Source organism: Tauraco erythrolophus, chromosome 24 (genome assembly GCF_009769465.1).
Source record: "Tauraco erythrolophus isolate bTauEry1 chromosome 24, bTauEry1.pri, whole genome shotgun sequence".
Classification (NCBI taxonomy): Eukaryota; Metazoa; Chordata; class Aves; order Musophagiformes; family Musophagidae; genus Tauraco; species Tauraco erythrolophus.
The window spans coordinates 2,458,443-2,472,881 of NC_141488.1; the positions used below are offsets into that span (position 1 = coordinate 2,458,443).

A 14,439-nucleotide genomic window follows, 5' to 3' on the forward strand; every position below is an offset into this window, starting at 1 on the left:
TCTCCAGCCTGACAAGGTCCCTCTGGATGGCCCTGAGCCATCCGGATGAGATGAGAGGATGTTCTGAGCTCCACAGGTCACCTGCATTTGGGGGCTGTGTCGGATGCTGCCGGTCCCCAAGTCACTCGGGGGTTTCTTGCAGAGCGCACTGGGAGCTCGCCGAGCCCCTCACCGTGCTGGCAGGTGGTGCTGAGCCCCAAGGCTGGGTTCGTTCACTGCTCCTGCTTCAGTTAGGGCCACGAGAAAAACCTGGGGGTCTTGAAGTTTGCTGCTGGGGGACATCTCACACGCAAGGATCGGGCGAGGATGCTCCAGTGGGTGAGCAGCAAGAAGCACTTGGAGTGAGGCAGGAACATCGGTCTGAGCCGAATGCGGTGCTGGCTCAGCCCCGCGTGCCCGTGCAAGGATTGCCAAACCTGTGGCCCCCACTTCCTCTGGAGAGTGGCTGTGCCTCAGTTTCCCCACTCGTGGGAAGTGGGCATAAGGCTGCTGCTGCCCTGCTATTGGGATGCCCTTGGGATGCCCTTGGCACTTTGCAGGCGGTGAGTGCCAGGGGATCTGCAGCCGCAGACCCGCCACGTTTGTGCTGTGTCTCCGTATTTTTCCTTAACCTCACGCAGGATGCGACAAGGCTGAAAAATCCAAGATCTGCTTTGTCATGTGGAAGGAATAAATCGGAATAACGGTGCCCACAAAGCACCGTTGTACCTGCCGGGGTGTCCCTGGCAAAGGTTTTCGGTGCTCCAGCTGGATGGGATGCTCCCGAAGGCTCTTCCCAGCCCCATCCCTCGGCTCGGAGACTTGCTGGGCCCCGAAACTCACAGCCCTTCGGGTCCAACTCCTGCTCGGGAGCTCCGTCAAGAGCCGCGGGATGGATGGATGGACACCCCCAGCACCGCCCTCCTCCTCTCATTTATTATTTACAGCCCTCAATTGAAAAGATTTACGGCCACTTGGAAGTATTTCCAAAGGCTGTGTCTTCGGAGAGTTTGAATAGCTTGGAAGTGAATTAAACCTCAGTGCAAACAACCTGGTCCCGCCGCGGGCTGCCAGGGCTCGGCTGCCCCGGGGCTGTGCATCGCCTTGAATTGAACCCGGGGTCCTGCCGGAACGGATCCAGCAGATCCTATCCCGGGGGTAGGGAATGGGATATCGTGGTCCTCAGAAAGCCTTTGGCTTTCCACCCGCTGGCAGGATGGAGCTGGGCTAGAATAGGTGTTAATCAGAGCCCTCGCTAAGCCAGCGCGTGATGCTTTATGGATGGGGAAACTGAGGCACGGCTGGTGGTTGCACACGCAGATGCATTAGCTGTGGCTCATCCTCACGAAACACTTAAGGAAGGACTTTTGCCACCTTGTTTAATGCCTCCCTGTAATTAGGACACGTTAATTCAGGCTGGATGGGCAGGGATGCTGCGGGGCCCTGTGGCCGTAACCGCTGGGGGAGCTTCAGGGACCACCAGGCTGGAGCTCCCCTAAATCCAGATCACTGGGGGAAGCTGGTGGTGAGCGGTGAGGAGGATGTAAAACTCATTTTCTCCTGCACTTTTCAGGATAAACTCCCACTTCTCTGCCAGGATGAGAGTCATTGCACCAGGAGGGGAAACTGAGGCACGATGCCACGGGGAGGACTTGGGGCCCTGGAGCTTGGGGGGGTTTATTGAGTGAAACTGGAGCATCTCGAAGAGCATCGAGACAGGACTGGGCTGTCAGAAAGAGAAACGTAAAGAGGTGTTTTGGTTTGCAAGGCTGCCGGAGACACACCTCGCTGCAGCCCTGTCCCCGCGCCCTTGGGGAGCGCAGTGTCCCAGGCACCCCAAGGTTCCCTAAAAGTTCCCTAAAAAAAAAACCCCATAGCCTCATCAAATCCCCATTTTTTTAACTTAAAACCATCGACGAATGCTTCACGCTCGCCTTCGCTACCGCCTTCCTGTAAATTAATCCTGTAATTAAGAGTAATAGACCCTGAGCCGGTACCGGATAGAGCCAGAAATGAGCGCTGGGCTAACGGGCAGCTCCCGCCGGCTCCGTCCCGAATTCCGCGTGCCAGGCGAGTTATTAAGCTGTGTCGTGTCTTTATTTACAGGCTACAAATGCTGGTGGCCATCAAAGCCCACTGGTGTTAAATGGGGGCAAGGCCGCGCTGAGCTGGTCAGGACGGGCAGAAAAATCCCTTGCCAAATCCCGGGGGACCCCGGGCACTACGTGAGCAGGAGGTTTTCCCTGGATAAGCTGAGCTCAGGGGTAGAGCGAGCCTGAAGGGGGCTTTTCAGGAGTGCCTGAGAGTTGAGCGATGGGGAAACTGAGGCACGGAGCTGTCACAAGCTGACATCTCCCTGCTCCCCTGTCTCAGCTCCAGTTATTCCTAATGATCCATGTGTTCGCCCACAGCCGGCCGATACATCACCCGGCCGTTTCAGCCTATTGCAACTAATTATCCATGGGATTTCCCATTAATTACCGGCTGCTCTTTGCCTTCAGCATCCCGGGAGCCGCTGCGGTGACCGATGTCCCCCCTTCCTTTGCTCTCTTGCAGGTAGCGGCGCTGGAGAGGCAGATCTTTGATTTCCTGGGCTACCAGTGGGCACCCATCCTGGCGAATTTTTTACACATCATGGCCGTTATTTTGGGTATTTTTGGGACCATCCAGTACCGATCCAAATACCTCATGATGGTAGGTACTGCTGTGGATGCCACTCCCCGCGCCCAGGTGCAGCATCGTCATCCCTGGGGATGGCTCAGCCCCAGGTCCCCTCTGGTATCCAAACGCTGCAGATCCGGCGGGATGGAGGGAGCTGGGTGTGGGGGGGTGTGGACTGGGGGGTGTCCGTTTGGCATGGGTGCCCTCACCGGCTCTCTTCTTGGCAGTACGCGGTGTGGCTGGTGCTGTGGGTCGGCTGGAACGCCTTCATCATCTGCTTCTACCTGGAGGTCGGATGCTTGTCGCAGGTAAGCCCCTCCCAGCACTCCTTGTTGCCTCCTCTTCCTCCCTCCATCCTCCTCCTCTCCATTTTCCCAGCCTTCCTGCTGTCCTACCTTTGCCTTCCTCCTCCTCCTTCCCCTGCCCCACAGCTCTTCCCCCCCAAAAAAAGGAACCCAGAGCCTGTGGGTGCCCTGGCCTGGGTGCTGGGAGTGCCTTCCCCAGGGGGGTCCTGGCTGCAGCACCGAGCACCCAGGTGTGCAGGGGATGGACAGACGGACGGTTCAGGCTGAGATGGTGGTGGGGCTTTGAAGTGGGAGAGCAAAATTAATGAGGCTGAGGGATTGCAGGGTGCTCATTGATCGCTGGGGTGCGCCGGGGTTTACAGGGTGCAGAAATTGGACGGCGCCGTGTCCTGATGCGCTGCCGAGGAGATGGAGCAGGGAAGGGACACGGGGAAGTGGGGACATGGGGGTGGCAGGAAGGTTTGGGGCAGGGTCCCCAGCAGCTCAGCTCATAGTGCAGGCAGTGGAGTGGGGAGGAGGACACCCCACTCCTGTAGGTTCCCAATTTTTCGGGGTCTCCTGGGGCTCTGCAAGCACCGCTCAGCCCCGGCGCACCCGGAGCACCTGGCAGCTGCTCCCTGGGCATCACAGAGGGCTCGGGGGAACGCCCTGCCCCTGCCCACGGCGGGGAAAAGGGCTCTTTGGGGGGTTCGCAAGGACCAAACCACCTTCTTGTGTTTCGATGAGTTGTTTGAGACTCTTCTGAGAAGCCGAAATGCCGGATACGTGCGGAGGATTCGCTGCCACCGAGGTTTTTTGGTGGAAACCCTCAATCTCTCAGTGACGCCGCAATGCCAGAATCCCCTCTTTGTGCTTCCCAGCACCGAATCCCACCTCCTTCAGTTTTAGAAACCGAAACCCACTTTCTTTCTATTTTTTCCACTCTCTACCCACAAAAATCTTTTAATCCCAGATGGGCGCTTTCCTACAAAGGATGCTCAGTGGGTTGTGAAGCTCCCTGCAGACCCAAGGGCTGGTGGTGCGGAGAGGGGCTGGGAGGACCCACTGGGTGATGGGTGCTCACCCAGCTGTGCTGGGGGGACCCCACAATGCAACGGGTGCTCACCCAGCCATGCTGGGGGACCCCATAATGCAGCAGGTGCTCACCCAGCTGTGCTGGGGGGACCCCACCATGCAGCAGGTGCTCACCCAGCTGTGCTGGGGGGACCCCATAATGCAGCAGGTGCTCATCCAACTGTGCTGGGGGGACCCCACCCCACAGTGGGTGCTCACACAGCCATACTGGGAGGACCCGCCGGGCGATGGGTGCTCACCCAGCTGTACCTGCATGAGCCCATCCCAACCAATGCCGCTCCCGTCTCCCTGCCAGATCCATGGGCATTGGCATTGACCGTGCTGTGATGGCTCCTGAGATCCAGCTCGGACTCCATCCTGCTGCTTTTGTTAAATTCCCGCTCAGCCTCGCATGAGCTGGCTATCGGGAGGGCGTGGGCAGGGGCTGGGGGATTAGCCCCGCGTCTTATCGGAGGCTGGTGACCTCCCGCAGCCGTGCCTTGCACTGGCACCGAAAAGCCACCGGAGGTGAACCAGGGAGAGCCCCAAAGCCTGGTAATGGGCTTTACAGAGGGAACATGCATGAGTGGGACCCCCGCAGGGCTCCGTGGGGATGAGGACAGGGTGGGATGGCACCCCGAGACCCCATCTGCTCTGCATCCCCGGACCACGCCAGCACAGTGATCCCATGGTCCCATCTTTCAGTGGCTGGACGGGGCCAGCAGCATCACAAGCGGCTGCTTCCCTGCCTCGAGGCCAAGCTGCTGCGCTGGTGACCACTCCGTGGTGTCACCTGGGCATCACAGCACGCTTAGGTGGTGGACCAAATGGTTCGTGATGCTGGTGTGGAAGGTAGCCACAAACCCCAGGAACAGTGGCTGCAGGTTAGGGAGGTGTGGAGGTTCCTTGGCCACGCTGCAGTAACATGGTCTGGGTGTGTGTGATGCTCACCTGCATCCTCTGCAAAGGTCCAGCCCCTCTGCAAAGAGCCCCAACTCCGCGGTCTGTGCCTCCTCCTCCTCCTCCTCCTCCTCTGCTCCACTCCTGCAGGACCGAGACTTCATCATGACCTTCAATACCTCACTGCACCGCTCGTGGTGGATGGAGAATGGGCCGGGCTGCCTGGTGACGCCAGTGATGAACTCCAACCTGGCGCCTGAGGACCATCATGTCATCACTGTCAGCGGCTGCCTGCTCGACTACCAGTACATCGAGGTAGTGAGCAGTGCCACGCAGATATTCCTGGCGGTAAGGGCAGCTGCTGGCACCTTCCCTTCTCATCCCGAACAGCGAAGCAGAGAGAAGGGGCGATGGCAGGGACCGGGGCGGGCACAGCCACCGTGGTCCGGCTGGAGATGTCCCATCGTGCCGTCATGCACCCATTTTTATAGCATCAAGAGTGGTGTTGGCTCAGGGGTGGGAAGCATGGAGCAGCCGGAGCCTGTGCCAGCACCCCAGGGTGGTGACCACCCCAAAAGCTGGCAGGCCATGGGCCAGATGCTGGAAGAATCAGGGAGTTCTCGGTGGGATGGAGACATACCTGGATGAGAAGTTCCTGGAGAGGTATATAAATAAAGGTTTAAGGGGAATTGGTGTCCAGAGCAGCTGCCATGCACCCGCCAAAGGGGCACCCAGTGCTCCATGGAGCTCAGCACCCTCTGCGTTGCCGTCCCAGTGCGGTGCCAGCCTGTCCCTGCCAGGGCCACCACCCATGTCTCCTCGGCACACCTGAAACCATCCAACCTCTCTGCATCCCAAATCAGCACCCAGACCCACCAGAGATGGGCTCCAGCACTGTGACAGCACTGATCCTGCCCGGGGTGCCCCCAGGATGCTCCCAGGCATCCACCTCACAGCACCCACCTCTGTCCCCCCACCGACACCATGCGGATGCCCATCACCCCGATAACCAGCTTCTCTCTGCCCACTCTTGTTTCGCAGCTCTTTGGCTTCGTCTACGCCTGCTACGTCAGCAAAGTGTTCCTGGAGGAAGAAGACAGCTGTAAGTGCTTTTGCTCTCAGTCGTGGGGAGGGGGGAAGACCCACAGCGCTGCAAAATGCCCTCGGATAACACAGGGCAGCGCCTCGCCAGGGCGGCAGCTCCCGGCCGGGGATGGGGGAGGGATGCCGGGGTCACAGGTGGGTGAAGGGATCCCTTTAGTTGGGCTTTTTGCCCCATTTTCCCGTCCTCAGTGAGGCGGATGCGCTGGGGTGTGAGATGCCACCTGTGTCACCAGCGGTGCCCCCTGCCACCTGCCTGGGAGAGGGTGCTGCACCCCGGCCGGGGATGGGAGAGGAGGGGGACTGGGACAGTGAGCCCTGAGCTGCTGCATCTGCCATGGGACTGCAGCACTCACAGCCTTTGGGTGCCGGACTGGGACTGGTTTCATCCCTTCACCAGCCTCTGAAGAGGCTGAGATGGTCCCTGGTCCCCACAGCAGCGTCACAGCACAGAGCCACCTCCCGTGGAAGCCGGGATGCTCATCCCTGTGCGCAACTGCTCAGGGGTGGATTTGAGACCAACATAGAATCATGGAATCACAGAACGGTTTGGTTGGAAGGGACCTTCAAGATCATCCAGTTCCAACCCCCCTGCCATGGGCAGGGACACCTTCCACTACACCAGGTTGCTCAAAGCCTCATCCAACCTGGTCTTGAACACTTCCAGGGATGGGGCAGCCACAACTCCTCTGGGCAACCTGGTTCAGTGCCTCACCACCCTCAGAGGGAAGAATTTCTCCCTTAGATCCCATCTAGATCTCCCCTCTTTCAGTTTAAATCCATTGTCCCTTGTCCTGTCACTCCACACCCTTGTCCAAAGCTCCTCTCCAGCTTTCCTGTAGTTCCTTTTAAGTACTGGAAGGTGCTGGAAGGTCTCCCTGGAGCCGTCTCTTCTCCAGGCTGAACAGCCCCAACTCTCTCAGCCTGTCTCCATAGCAGAGGTGCTCCAGCCCTCACATCATCTCCGTGGCCTCCTCGGGACCCGCTCCAACAGCTCCTTCTGATGTTGGGGATCTCAGATGTCACTCTCACTGCTCCCCATTGACCCAAATTCAGAGCATCTCCCCCAGATCCCTGCTCCAGCGTGGCAGTGAGCGGAATTGCCCTTGCTGTAAAGAGCCACCTCCACGCCCGGATAAATTCCTGGCAAACGCTCATCCTGGTGCAAATCCAGCGCCATGGGGGCTGCGGAAGAGCCGTCCTCCCGGCTCGTATGTCCTGGAGCCAACCATCACCGTTCCGACAGCCTTGGGCCTTGGGGACAATAAAATGGGAAATACTGCGTGTCCCCAGCCAGCATCCCCACAGCCCTCCTCCCACCTCGAGGCTTTTCCCCCCAAAAGCAGGGGTAAAACCAGCAATTTAGGCAAAGTTACAAGTTCATTTGTATACAACCTCTATGGTGCTTCCGGATCCGACAGCGATCCCTGCAAACACCCCTCCGGAAGCGCTGAGCACCCCAACTTCAATTAACTGGGTGCTTAAGGCTGTAGCCACCCAACCACATTAAATGCTCATCTGCCGTTAATTAATTCCTGCCAGCTGGCAGCTCCAGGCACCCGGCCGCGGGCTGGGATGTGCCACAGCCACCAGCGTGGCAAAACCCACCGTGACGCGCCCGACATCGGGCTCCTTCCTGGCAGAATTGGGATCAGATCCCTGCCAGTGCTGTGGTCCCACAAACGGGTGCAGCCCAGCCCAGGGGTGCCGGGGTTCAGCATCCCCACGTTTTCCCCTCCCTTCTCCGCTTCCAGCGTAGCGGAAAAGGAAAATCTCCGCGTGAAATTGGACACTGCCTGCGGTAATAACGTGTTTCGTACCCGGGAAGCTGGCGAAAGGGTTTATCTCCGCCGGCCGCCTTTGAAGCGTGTTTGCATTCAAACAAACTCCTGCATTCAATACACTTTTAATATTAATGCTGCTGGAGCCCCAGCTTCAACCGCGGCTTTTTTAATGGAATATCTTATTAGATTTGGAAATGGATGGATGGCGTCAAAATTGAGAGCTGGCTGAATATTAAGTCGGGAAGATAAATATGCCAGGAGAACCGGGCTCCGCGCTCGAGCTGGCTGCTTTTTCTTGGACACCCGTGTGCGAAGCCGCCCGGATCGCGGCTCCGTGGGGATTCGAATGTTGGTTTTGGGGAGATGGGTCGTGCCGCGGCTCCCGGAGGGGTTTGGAAAGCTTGGCTTGGCTGCACGCCGTGCCCGCTCCTGGGCTGGCACAGCAGCCGCTTGAGGGGTCAGGTCTGGGGGCACCATCGCTGCCACTGTGTCGGGCTGGGGCGCAGGGCTGGGCTCCGCCACCGCGGTTCCTCCAGCGAGTGCCCGGGGGCCCGCGGGGCCGGTGATGGGCTGCGCCGGCCGGAGGGGCATGAACCGCAGCCGTGAAAACTGATACATCGGAGTCCGCAATTCCCCAAAATGACGTATTTTAAACCAGATGTAATTCCCCCGTAATTGTCCTTAAATGCCCAATCTGGAGCCAGGAATAGGGTAATTTTCCCCACTTTGTCCAGCCTGAAACGCAAGGGCTGTTGTGGTGAGGAGAAGAGATCCCGAGGGACCTCTGCAAGTCCAGCTGGCTCCTTTCCTCCGTTTCTTGCCGACACTTTCCTTGGATGTTACAGCAACCTGGGATGCTGCAGTGATTCGGGATATTGTGGTGTCCTGGGATGCTGCAGTGACTTGGGATGCTTGGAGTTTTTGAGCCTGGAGAAGAGAAGACTCCGGGGAGACCTTCCAGCAGCCTTCCAGTGCCTAAAGGGGCTACAAGAAAGCTGGAGAGGGGCTTTGGACAAGGGCTTGGAGTGACAGGACACGGGGTGATGGCTTTGAACTGAAAGAGGGGAGATTTCGATGGGATCTAAGGGAGAAATTCTTCCCTCTGAGGGTGGTGAGGCACTGGAACAGGTCGCCCAGAGAAGCTGTGGCTGCCCCATCCCTGGAAGCGTTCAAGGCCAGGTTGGATGAGGCTTTGGGCAACCTGGTGTAGTGGAGGGTGTCCCTGCCCATGTCAGGGGGGTTGGAACTGGATGATCCTGAAGGTCCCTTCCAACCCAAACCATTCCGGGATTCTACGATTCTATATGCTGCAGTGACCCAGGGTGCTGCGGTGACCCATGGGTGCCATCGGGGTGTGGGGAAGCAGGGGAAATTCCCCCACTGCCCTCCCCAGCTCACCTTGCTGCTCCCCCTCATCTTCCCAGTTGACTTCATCGGCGGGTTTGACTCCTACGGCTACCAGGCGCCACAGAAGACGTCACACCTACAGCTACAGCCGCTCTACACGTGAGTGCGCCCAGGCTGGGGAAAACCTGGGGGTGCCCAGGGGTGCCCAGGGATCCTCAGGGATGCCCAGGGGTGTCCAGGGGTGCCCAGAGGTGCTATGGGGTGCCCAGGGGTGCCCAAGGGTGCCCAGGGGTGCTTGGGGATGCCCAGGGGTGCTCAGAGATGCTCAGGGGTGCCCAGGGGTGCTCAGGGATGCCCAGGAGTGCCGAGGGGTGCAGGAGCCCCTCTGCAGTGCCTCGTCCCACCCTCGTAACCCCACAGATTTGGGGCTGTGAGTCCACTCGGCCTCGCTATAAAGCCCAGAGGCTGTGGTGGGGCTGGGGCTGGGGGGTTTTAGGGGGATCGTGCCCTTATTTTGCTTTTTGCTGCTTTTCGGCTGCCCGGGGGAAGCAGCAGCTCTTCAGACAAGTGCAGCTGATTTTTTAATTTATTTTTTTTCCCCTCCTTTACCCATTAAGCTTAACTAGATAAACGCTCAAAGGAGATAAGGCTGCAAAATCTAAAGGGATTAGCCTCGCGCGGGCCTTGCTGGGTGCCAAAAAAATTAATTATATGCAAATTCGAGGGCACACCACGCAATTAGGGATGCAAAGAGGGGGCTGCGGGGGAACAAGTGCATTTATGATATGGCTCAGCCCCCCATGGGTGTTGGGGCACAGAGAGTATCTGATGTACCCGCCCCGGTGCATGGGTGCAGGTGAGCACCCATGGGTGCTGTGGCCCCCTGCATCGTGCTGGTCCTTTCCCAGGAGCCCCCCCAGCACCCATCCTGCCTCGCTGGGGGCTGCTGGCTCTCGCCCTGCCTGCACGCTTAGCTCGGGCAGTGCTCCTTGTAATTAGATAGCTTCCTAATTAATCAAGCTCGCTCGGGCTGCCCACGTCCTCAGGGCCTTTCTGCGGGGGGAGGGGGGGGGGGGGTGTCACAACTGGGACCTGCCACCACGCTGCCAGCCTCCCCCTGCCCACAGCCCGCTCCGTCCTACCCTGGCAGCTCATTAATAACCCAGCACTTAATTAATGCAGCTATAAATTATATCAACGCGCCTCCATCACCCTGACAGCGGTGGCAGGTCGGGTTGGTGGACTTGGGGGGGGATGCACCCTGTCCCCAAGGTGGGAGATGCTGGTCCAGCGGTGGCACCGTGACACTCGGGTGGGTGACCCAGCGGGGCTGCCGTCCCACCTGAGAAATTAAAGTTTATGTTGCAGTTATCAGTTAGCTATAATTGGATTAACGGCGGGCGCGGGGGTGGGTTTCCACCCAGTGGAAGGAGGAGGATGTGCCACAGCAGCAGCCGCTCCTCCTCGTCCCCTTGGGTCCCTCCTGCCCGGCCAAGGTGGCACTGGGTCCCCACTCGTGTCGTGTCCCAACGTCCCCCAGGATGGGGGTTCTCTCCTCCAAAAATCCCTCCTGTCACACATCGGGAAGGGGATTTGGTAGCTGAGACCTGGGCAGTTGTGACAGGAGTGACGGGAGGAGGGTCTGCGGTGGGGTGGGGTCCCCCTGCGCTGTCCTGGGGGGCACGGGGGGGTTGGTTCCGTCTCTGGTGCGAGGGGCTGGGTGCTCGCCCCGTGTCCGTGGTTGTGTCTGTGCCCACGTCCAGCAGAAGCCGCGCGGCGATGCCAGCGTGTGCAGCCCCACCTGCACACTCGTGCGGGCACATGTGCACATGTACACACCTGCACATGCCTGCACACACCTGCACACACCTGCATGTCCGTTCACACGCCTGCACACACCTGCACACATCTGCATACACCTGCACAGACCTGCACACATCTGCACATGCCTGCACGCACCTGCATGTACCTGCACACACATGCACACAACTGCACACATCTGCATGTCCATGCACACGCCTGCACAGACCTGCATACACGCACACACATCTGCACACACCTGCACAGACCTGCACACACATGCACACACCTGCACACACTCGCACATGCCTGCACACACCTGCACACACATGCACACACATGCACACGCCTGCACACACATGCACACACCTGCACACAGAGCACCCCCAGACCCTGGTGCTCCACAGCTGCTGCCAAATGGCATCGTGGTGGGAGGAAGGGCTGGCAGCAAACCAGGGGGGACGTCAGCGTGTGCCCCTTCATGGTCGGGGGTCCTGGGCCCTTCTGTGCCCCCTCCGTGTCCCCTCGGTGCCCGCAGAAGCCGGGGGTGGGTGAGTGGGCCATCCCCGGTGGCCGTCCCCGTGTCACCGGAGGGACATGTCAACCCATCGGGGGTCCCAGCCCGGCCCCACTTGTTCTCTTACATTTTTTGGAGGGGGTGAAATGAGGGTGACGGCCGTGCGAGAGCCCGCCTGGGTCACCCAGCAGGTCCCTGTGCCCCGGGATGGGTGGCTGGGGGGTGCCCATGGCCGTGACTCCTCACCCCCCCGTGGGGACACAGGGAGGGAATGAGTTCCTGGCCCCGGTCTCACCCCTAACGTCTCCTCTCCCCGTTTTCTCCCCAGATCCGGGTAACCTCCAGCCCTGCCTGCGGCTCCAGCCCAGCGTGGGGGCCAGAGCCCACCGGACCCCCCCCAGAGCAAACTGTCCCACACCCGATGCCACGTCCCCCGGCAAGATGGGGGGCCACGACACTGAGCCGCCCCATCCCCTCCTGCCTCCCCGCATCCTGCAAGACCCCTGAAAACACCGGGAGCTGCACATCCATCCCACCCGGGATGTCTCCGAGCCCAAATCACCCACCTGGATATGGGGGGCACCCCCCTGCAAGCAGTGCCACCCATCTTGGGCTCCCACACCCTCCCCAGGATGGGGGCACGGGGACGTGGCATCGCCCACCGGACACCGTTTTCTTTGGTTTCTCCCAGCCTGGTTTTTCCTCGGAGCAGCGGGGCCCTTCCCAGTGTGGTGGGCAGAACTGGGGGGGGGCTGCACTGGGACTGGGGAGAAAACCAGCCGCTTTGGAGCAAACCGGGACTGGAACAGGGATAAACACGGCTTTGGGGACCGTGGGGCACAGAGAGCAGCTTCGCCCTCCATGGGGTTGGGATGATTTCCCAAAACGCCAGGTTTGGGTGGCTGGCCCCAAACTGGGCTTTTTGCTCCCAAAAGGAATTTTCCAGGCCCCCCCCGCCCACCTGGTTGGATGAAACAGCGTTGCAGGGGCTCCGTCCGGGATGTCCCCTCGCCCCAGGAGCTGGATCCGGCCATCAGCATCTTGCCTCGACCCCCCCCCCAAATCCGGGGCCATGGGGGGCCACACAGCACCTCAAAAGTCCCCCCATGACCCCCCCATCCCTCCCACATTTCGGGGGGATTTGCTCCAATGTGGCAATACGCTGCTTTCGGCACAGCCCCTTCCCGGCTGATTTAACGAACCTACTGAATGTTTTGGGTTGGGGGGGTTGTGGGTTTTTTTAATTATTTGGGTTTATTTTTTTTTTTAATTTAAAGTGCCTGAGTAGACTCCGGCTGAGCACGACTCCCCCCCAGCCTGTGCCGAGCCCCCCCCAAGGCCAACACGGTGCCTTCAGCAACGCTCTGCCCACCCCGAGGGCTGCCTGGTGCCCCCCACCCCTCACCCAGGTTCAGCTCACTGAACCCCCCCCCCCAGCCCCTCCATCCATTGGGGGGGTCTCGGTGGCAAATCACATCAAAACCCACCAGGTTTGGCGGCGGAAAAGGGGGAATATGGGCAAGTGGGGAGGGATTATTTGGGGGGGGGACATGTGTGAGGTCTGTTGGGCAGCGATCGCTTGGCACGACGGAGATGAGTCAGGAATTCGAAGCGTTGGGAGAAGCTGGAAGGAAAAAGTAGTTTCATGAAGCATGTCAACTCCCTCCGCACCCTGATCCCCTCATTCTCTGTGTTTTCCCGGCGGTGGGATGCGGTTTCTCCAGGATCCCCGGCTCGGCACCAAGCCCCCCCCCCCTTTCCATCTGGGAGCAGAGCGAGTCTCATCGATTTTTATCTCCCAGGGTTTGTTTTTTGTCTTGTTTTTCCTCCAGTCCTGGGGGTTATTTGGGGATTTATTTTATTTCATTGCATTTTTTCCACCCTGCGGTGATTTTTTTTATCCTCCCCAACAAGCAGCCGTGAAGTGCCAACGACCGAAGCTGCCCGAGACCAAACCCTGGGCAGGGGGCTGTGTCCCCCCCACCTCCAGCCCCTCAGTCACCTCCAGCCAAGCCGCAAACTTTACAGGCAATAATTTTTCTGCCCTTTCCTCCTCTTTTTTCCAAGGAAAACAGTGGTTTACAGGCAATGGGTCCCCCCCAAAATGCGTCCCCATCCCCAAGCCCCAGGGACAGCAGCAGCATTTGCCTCTCCAGGACCAAGGATGCTCTCGCTGACCCACGGCGGGGTGGGATGGGATGGGATGGGATGGGATGGGATGGGATGGGATGGGATGGGATGGGTAGACACCCACCTGCTCAAAGCCCTTCTCAGACACAGTGGGAAGCAGAAGGAAAAGCTTGCCGTTGTATAAAACTCGGTCAAAAGAGCTTCCCTCCCTCCTGAGCTCGGCAGGAGCCCGGCACCGGTGCTCCGCAACCTGTTTTTTTGTTGTTTTGTTTGGGTTTTTTTTTCCATTTCCGTTGGCTTGTTTTTATATGAGACTGTCTTTGTAACGTGAACCGAGGATTTCTTTTCTATTCTGTAATTATAAAAGGCGAAGGAAAGTTTCATCCGATGGCTGTTCTGGTTTTGGGGTATTTCCCTTCCTTGTGCAGTTGACTCGATTAAATATTGGTGGGGTTTTTATTTTGCTTTTTTTTTTTTTCCCCCCACTCCTTAATGCTCCTAGCTCGCTCCTGCAGGCTCTGCATCCCCCAACTTCGGGCTGCTTTATAACCCAGCCCATGATTTTATGATTTATAACCCATTTTAATGATGCCTTGGCGAGGCTCTGCCTCCCCCTTCGCTACCCACAAAAGTTAATTTCCTCACTGGGAGTAAAATAACAGAAAAAAGGACAAAAAAAGAAGCAGAAAAGCAGCTGGGGCGGGTGCGGGTACCACCCGCCGTGCGATGCGGGATGTGTCGGCGGCTGGTGCATCCCATCCCTGTGGATGGGACAGCCGGGGAGGTCTGGAGCCTCCCTTCCCCTATGAGAAATATTAATAGATCCCCAAATAAATTTTAATAAACCCCGAAGAAAAATATT

At 58.8% G+C, this 14,439-nt stretch overlaps 1 protein-coding gene across 1 annotated transcript in view; it reads left to right on the plus strand.

The window, feature by feature from the left end:
* Positions 1–11,785, plus strand: part of NKAIN1 (sodium/potassium transporting ATPase interacting 1) — a 34,765-nt gene extending 22,980 nt beyond the window's left edge. Inside the window, exons 2-7 of the mRNA XM_086625890.1 lie at positions 2,536–2,673; positions 2,868–2,948; positions 5,049–5,246; positions 5,940–6,000; positions 9,208–9,289; positions 11,776–11,785. Of these exons, the coding sequence (XP_086482016.1) occupies positions 2,536–2,673; positions 2,868–2,948; positions 5,049–5,246; positions 5,940–6,000; positions 9,208–9,289; positions 11,776–11,785 (570 nt within the window). The remainder of the gene's footprint in view (positions 1–2,535; positions 2,674–2,867; positions 2,949–5,048; positions 5,247–5,939; positions 6,001–9,207; positions 9,290–11,775) is intronic.
* The last annotated feature ends 2,654 nt before the right edge of the window (positions 11,786–14,439 follow it).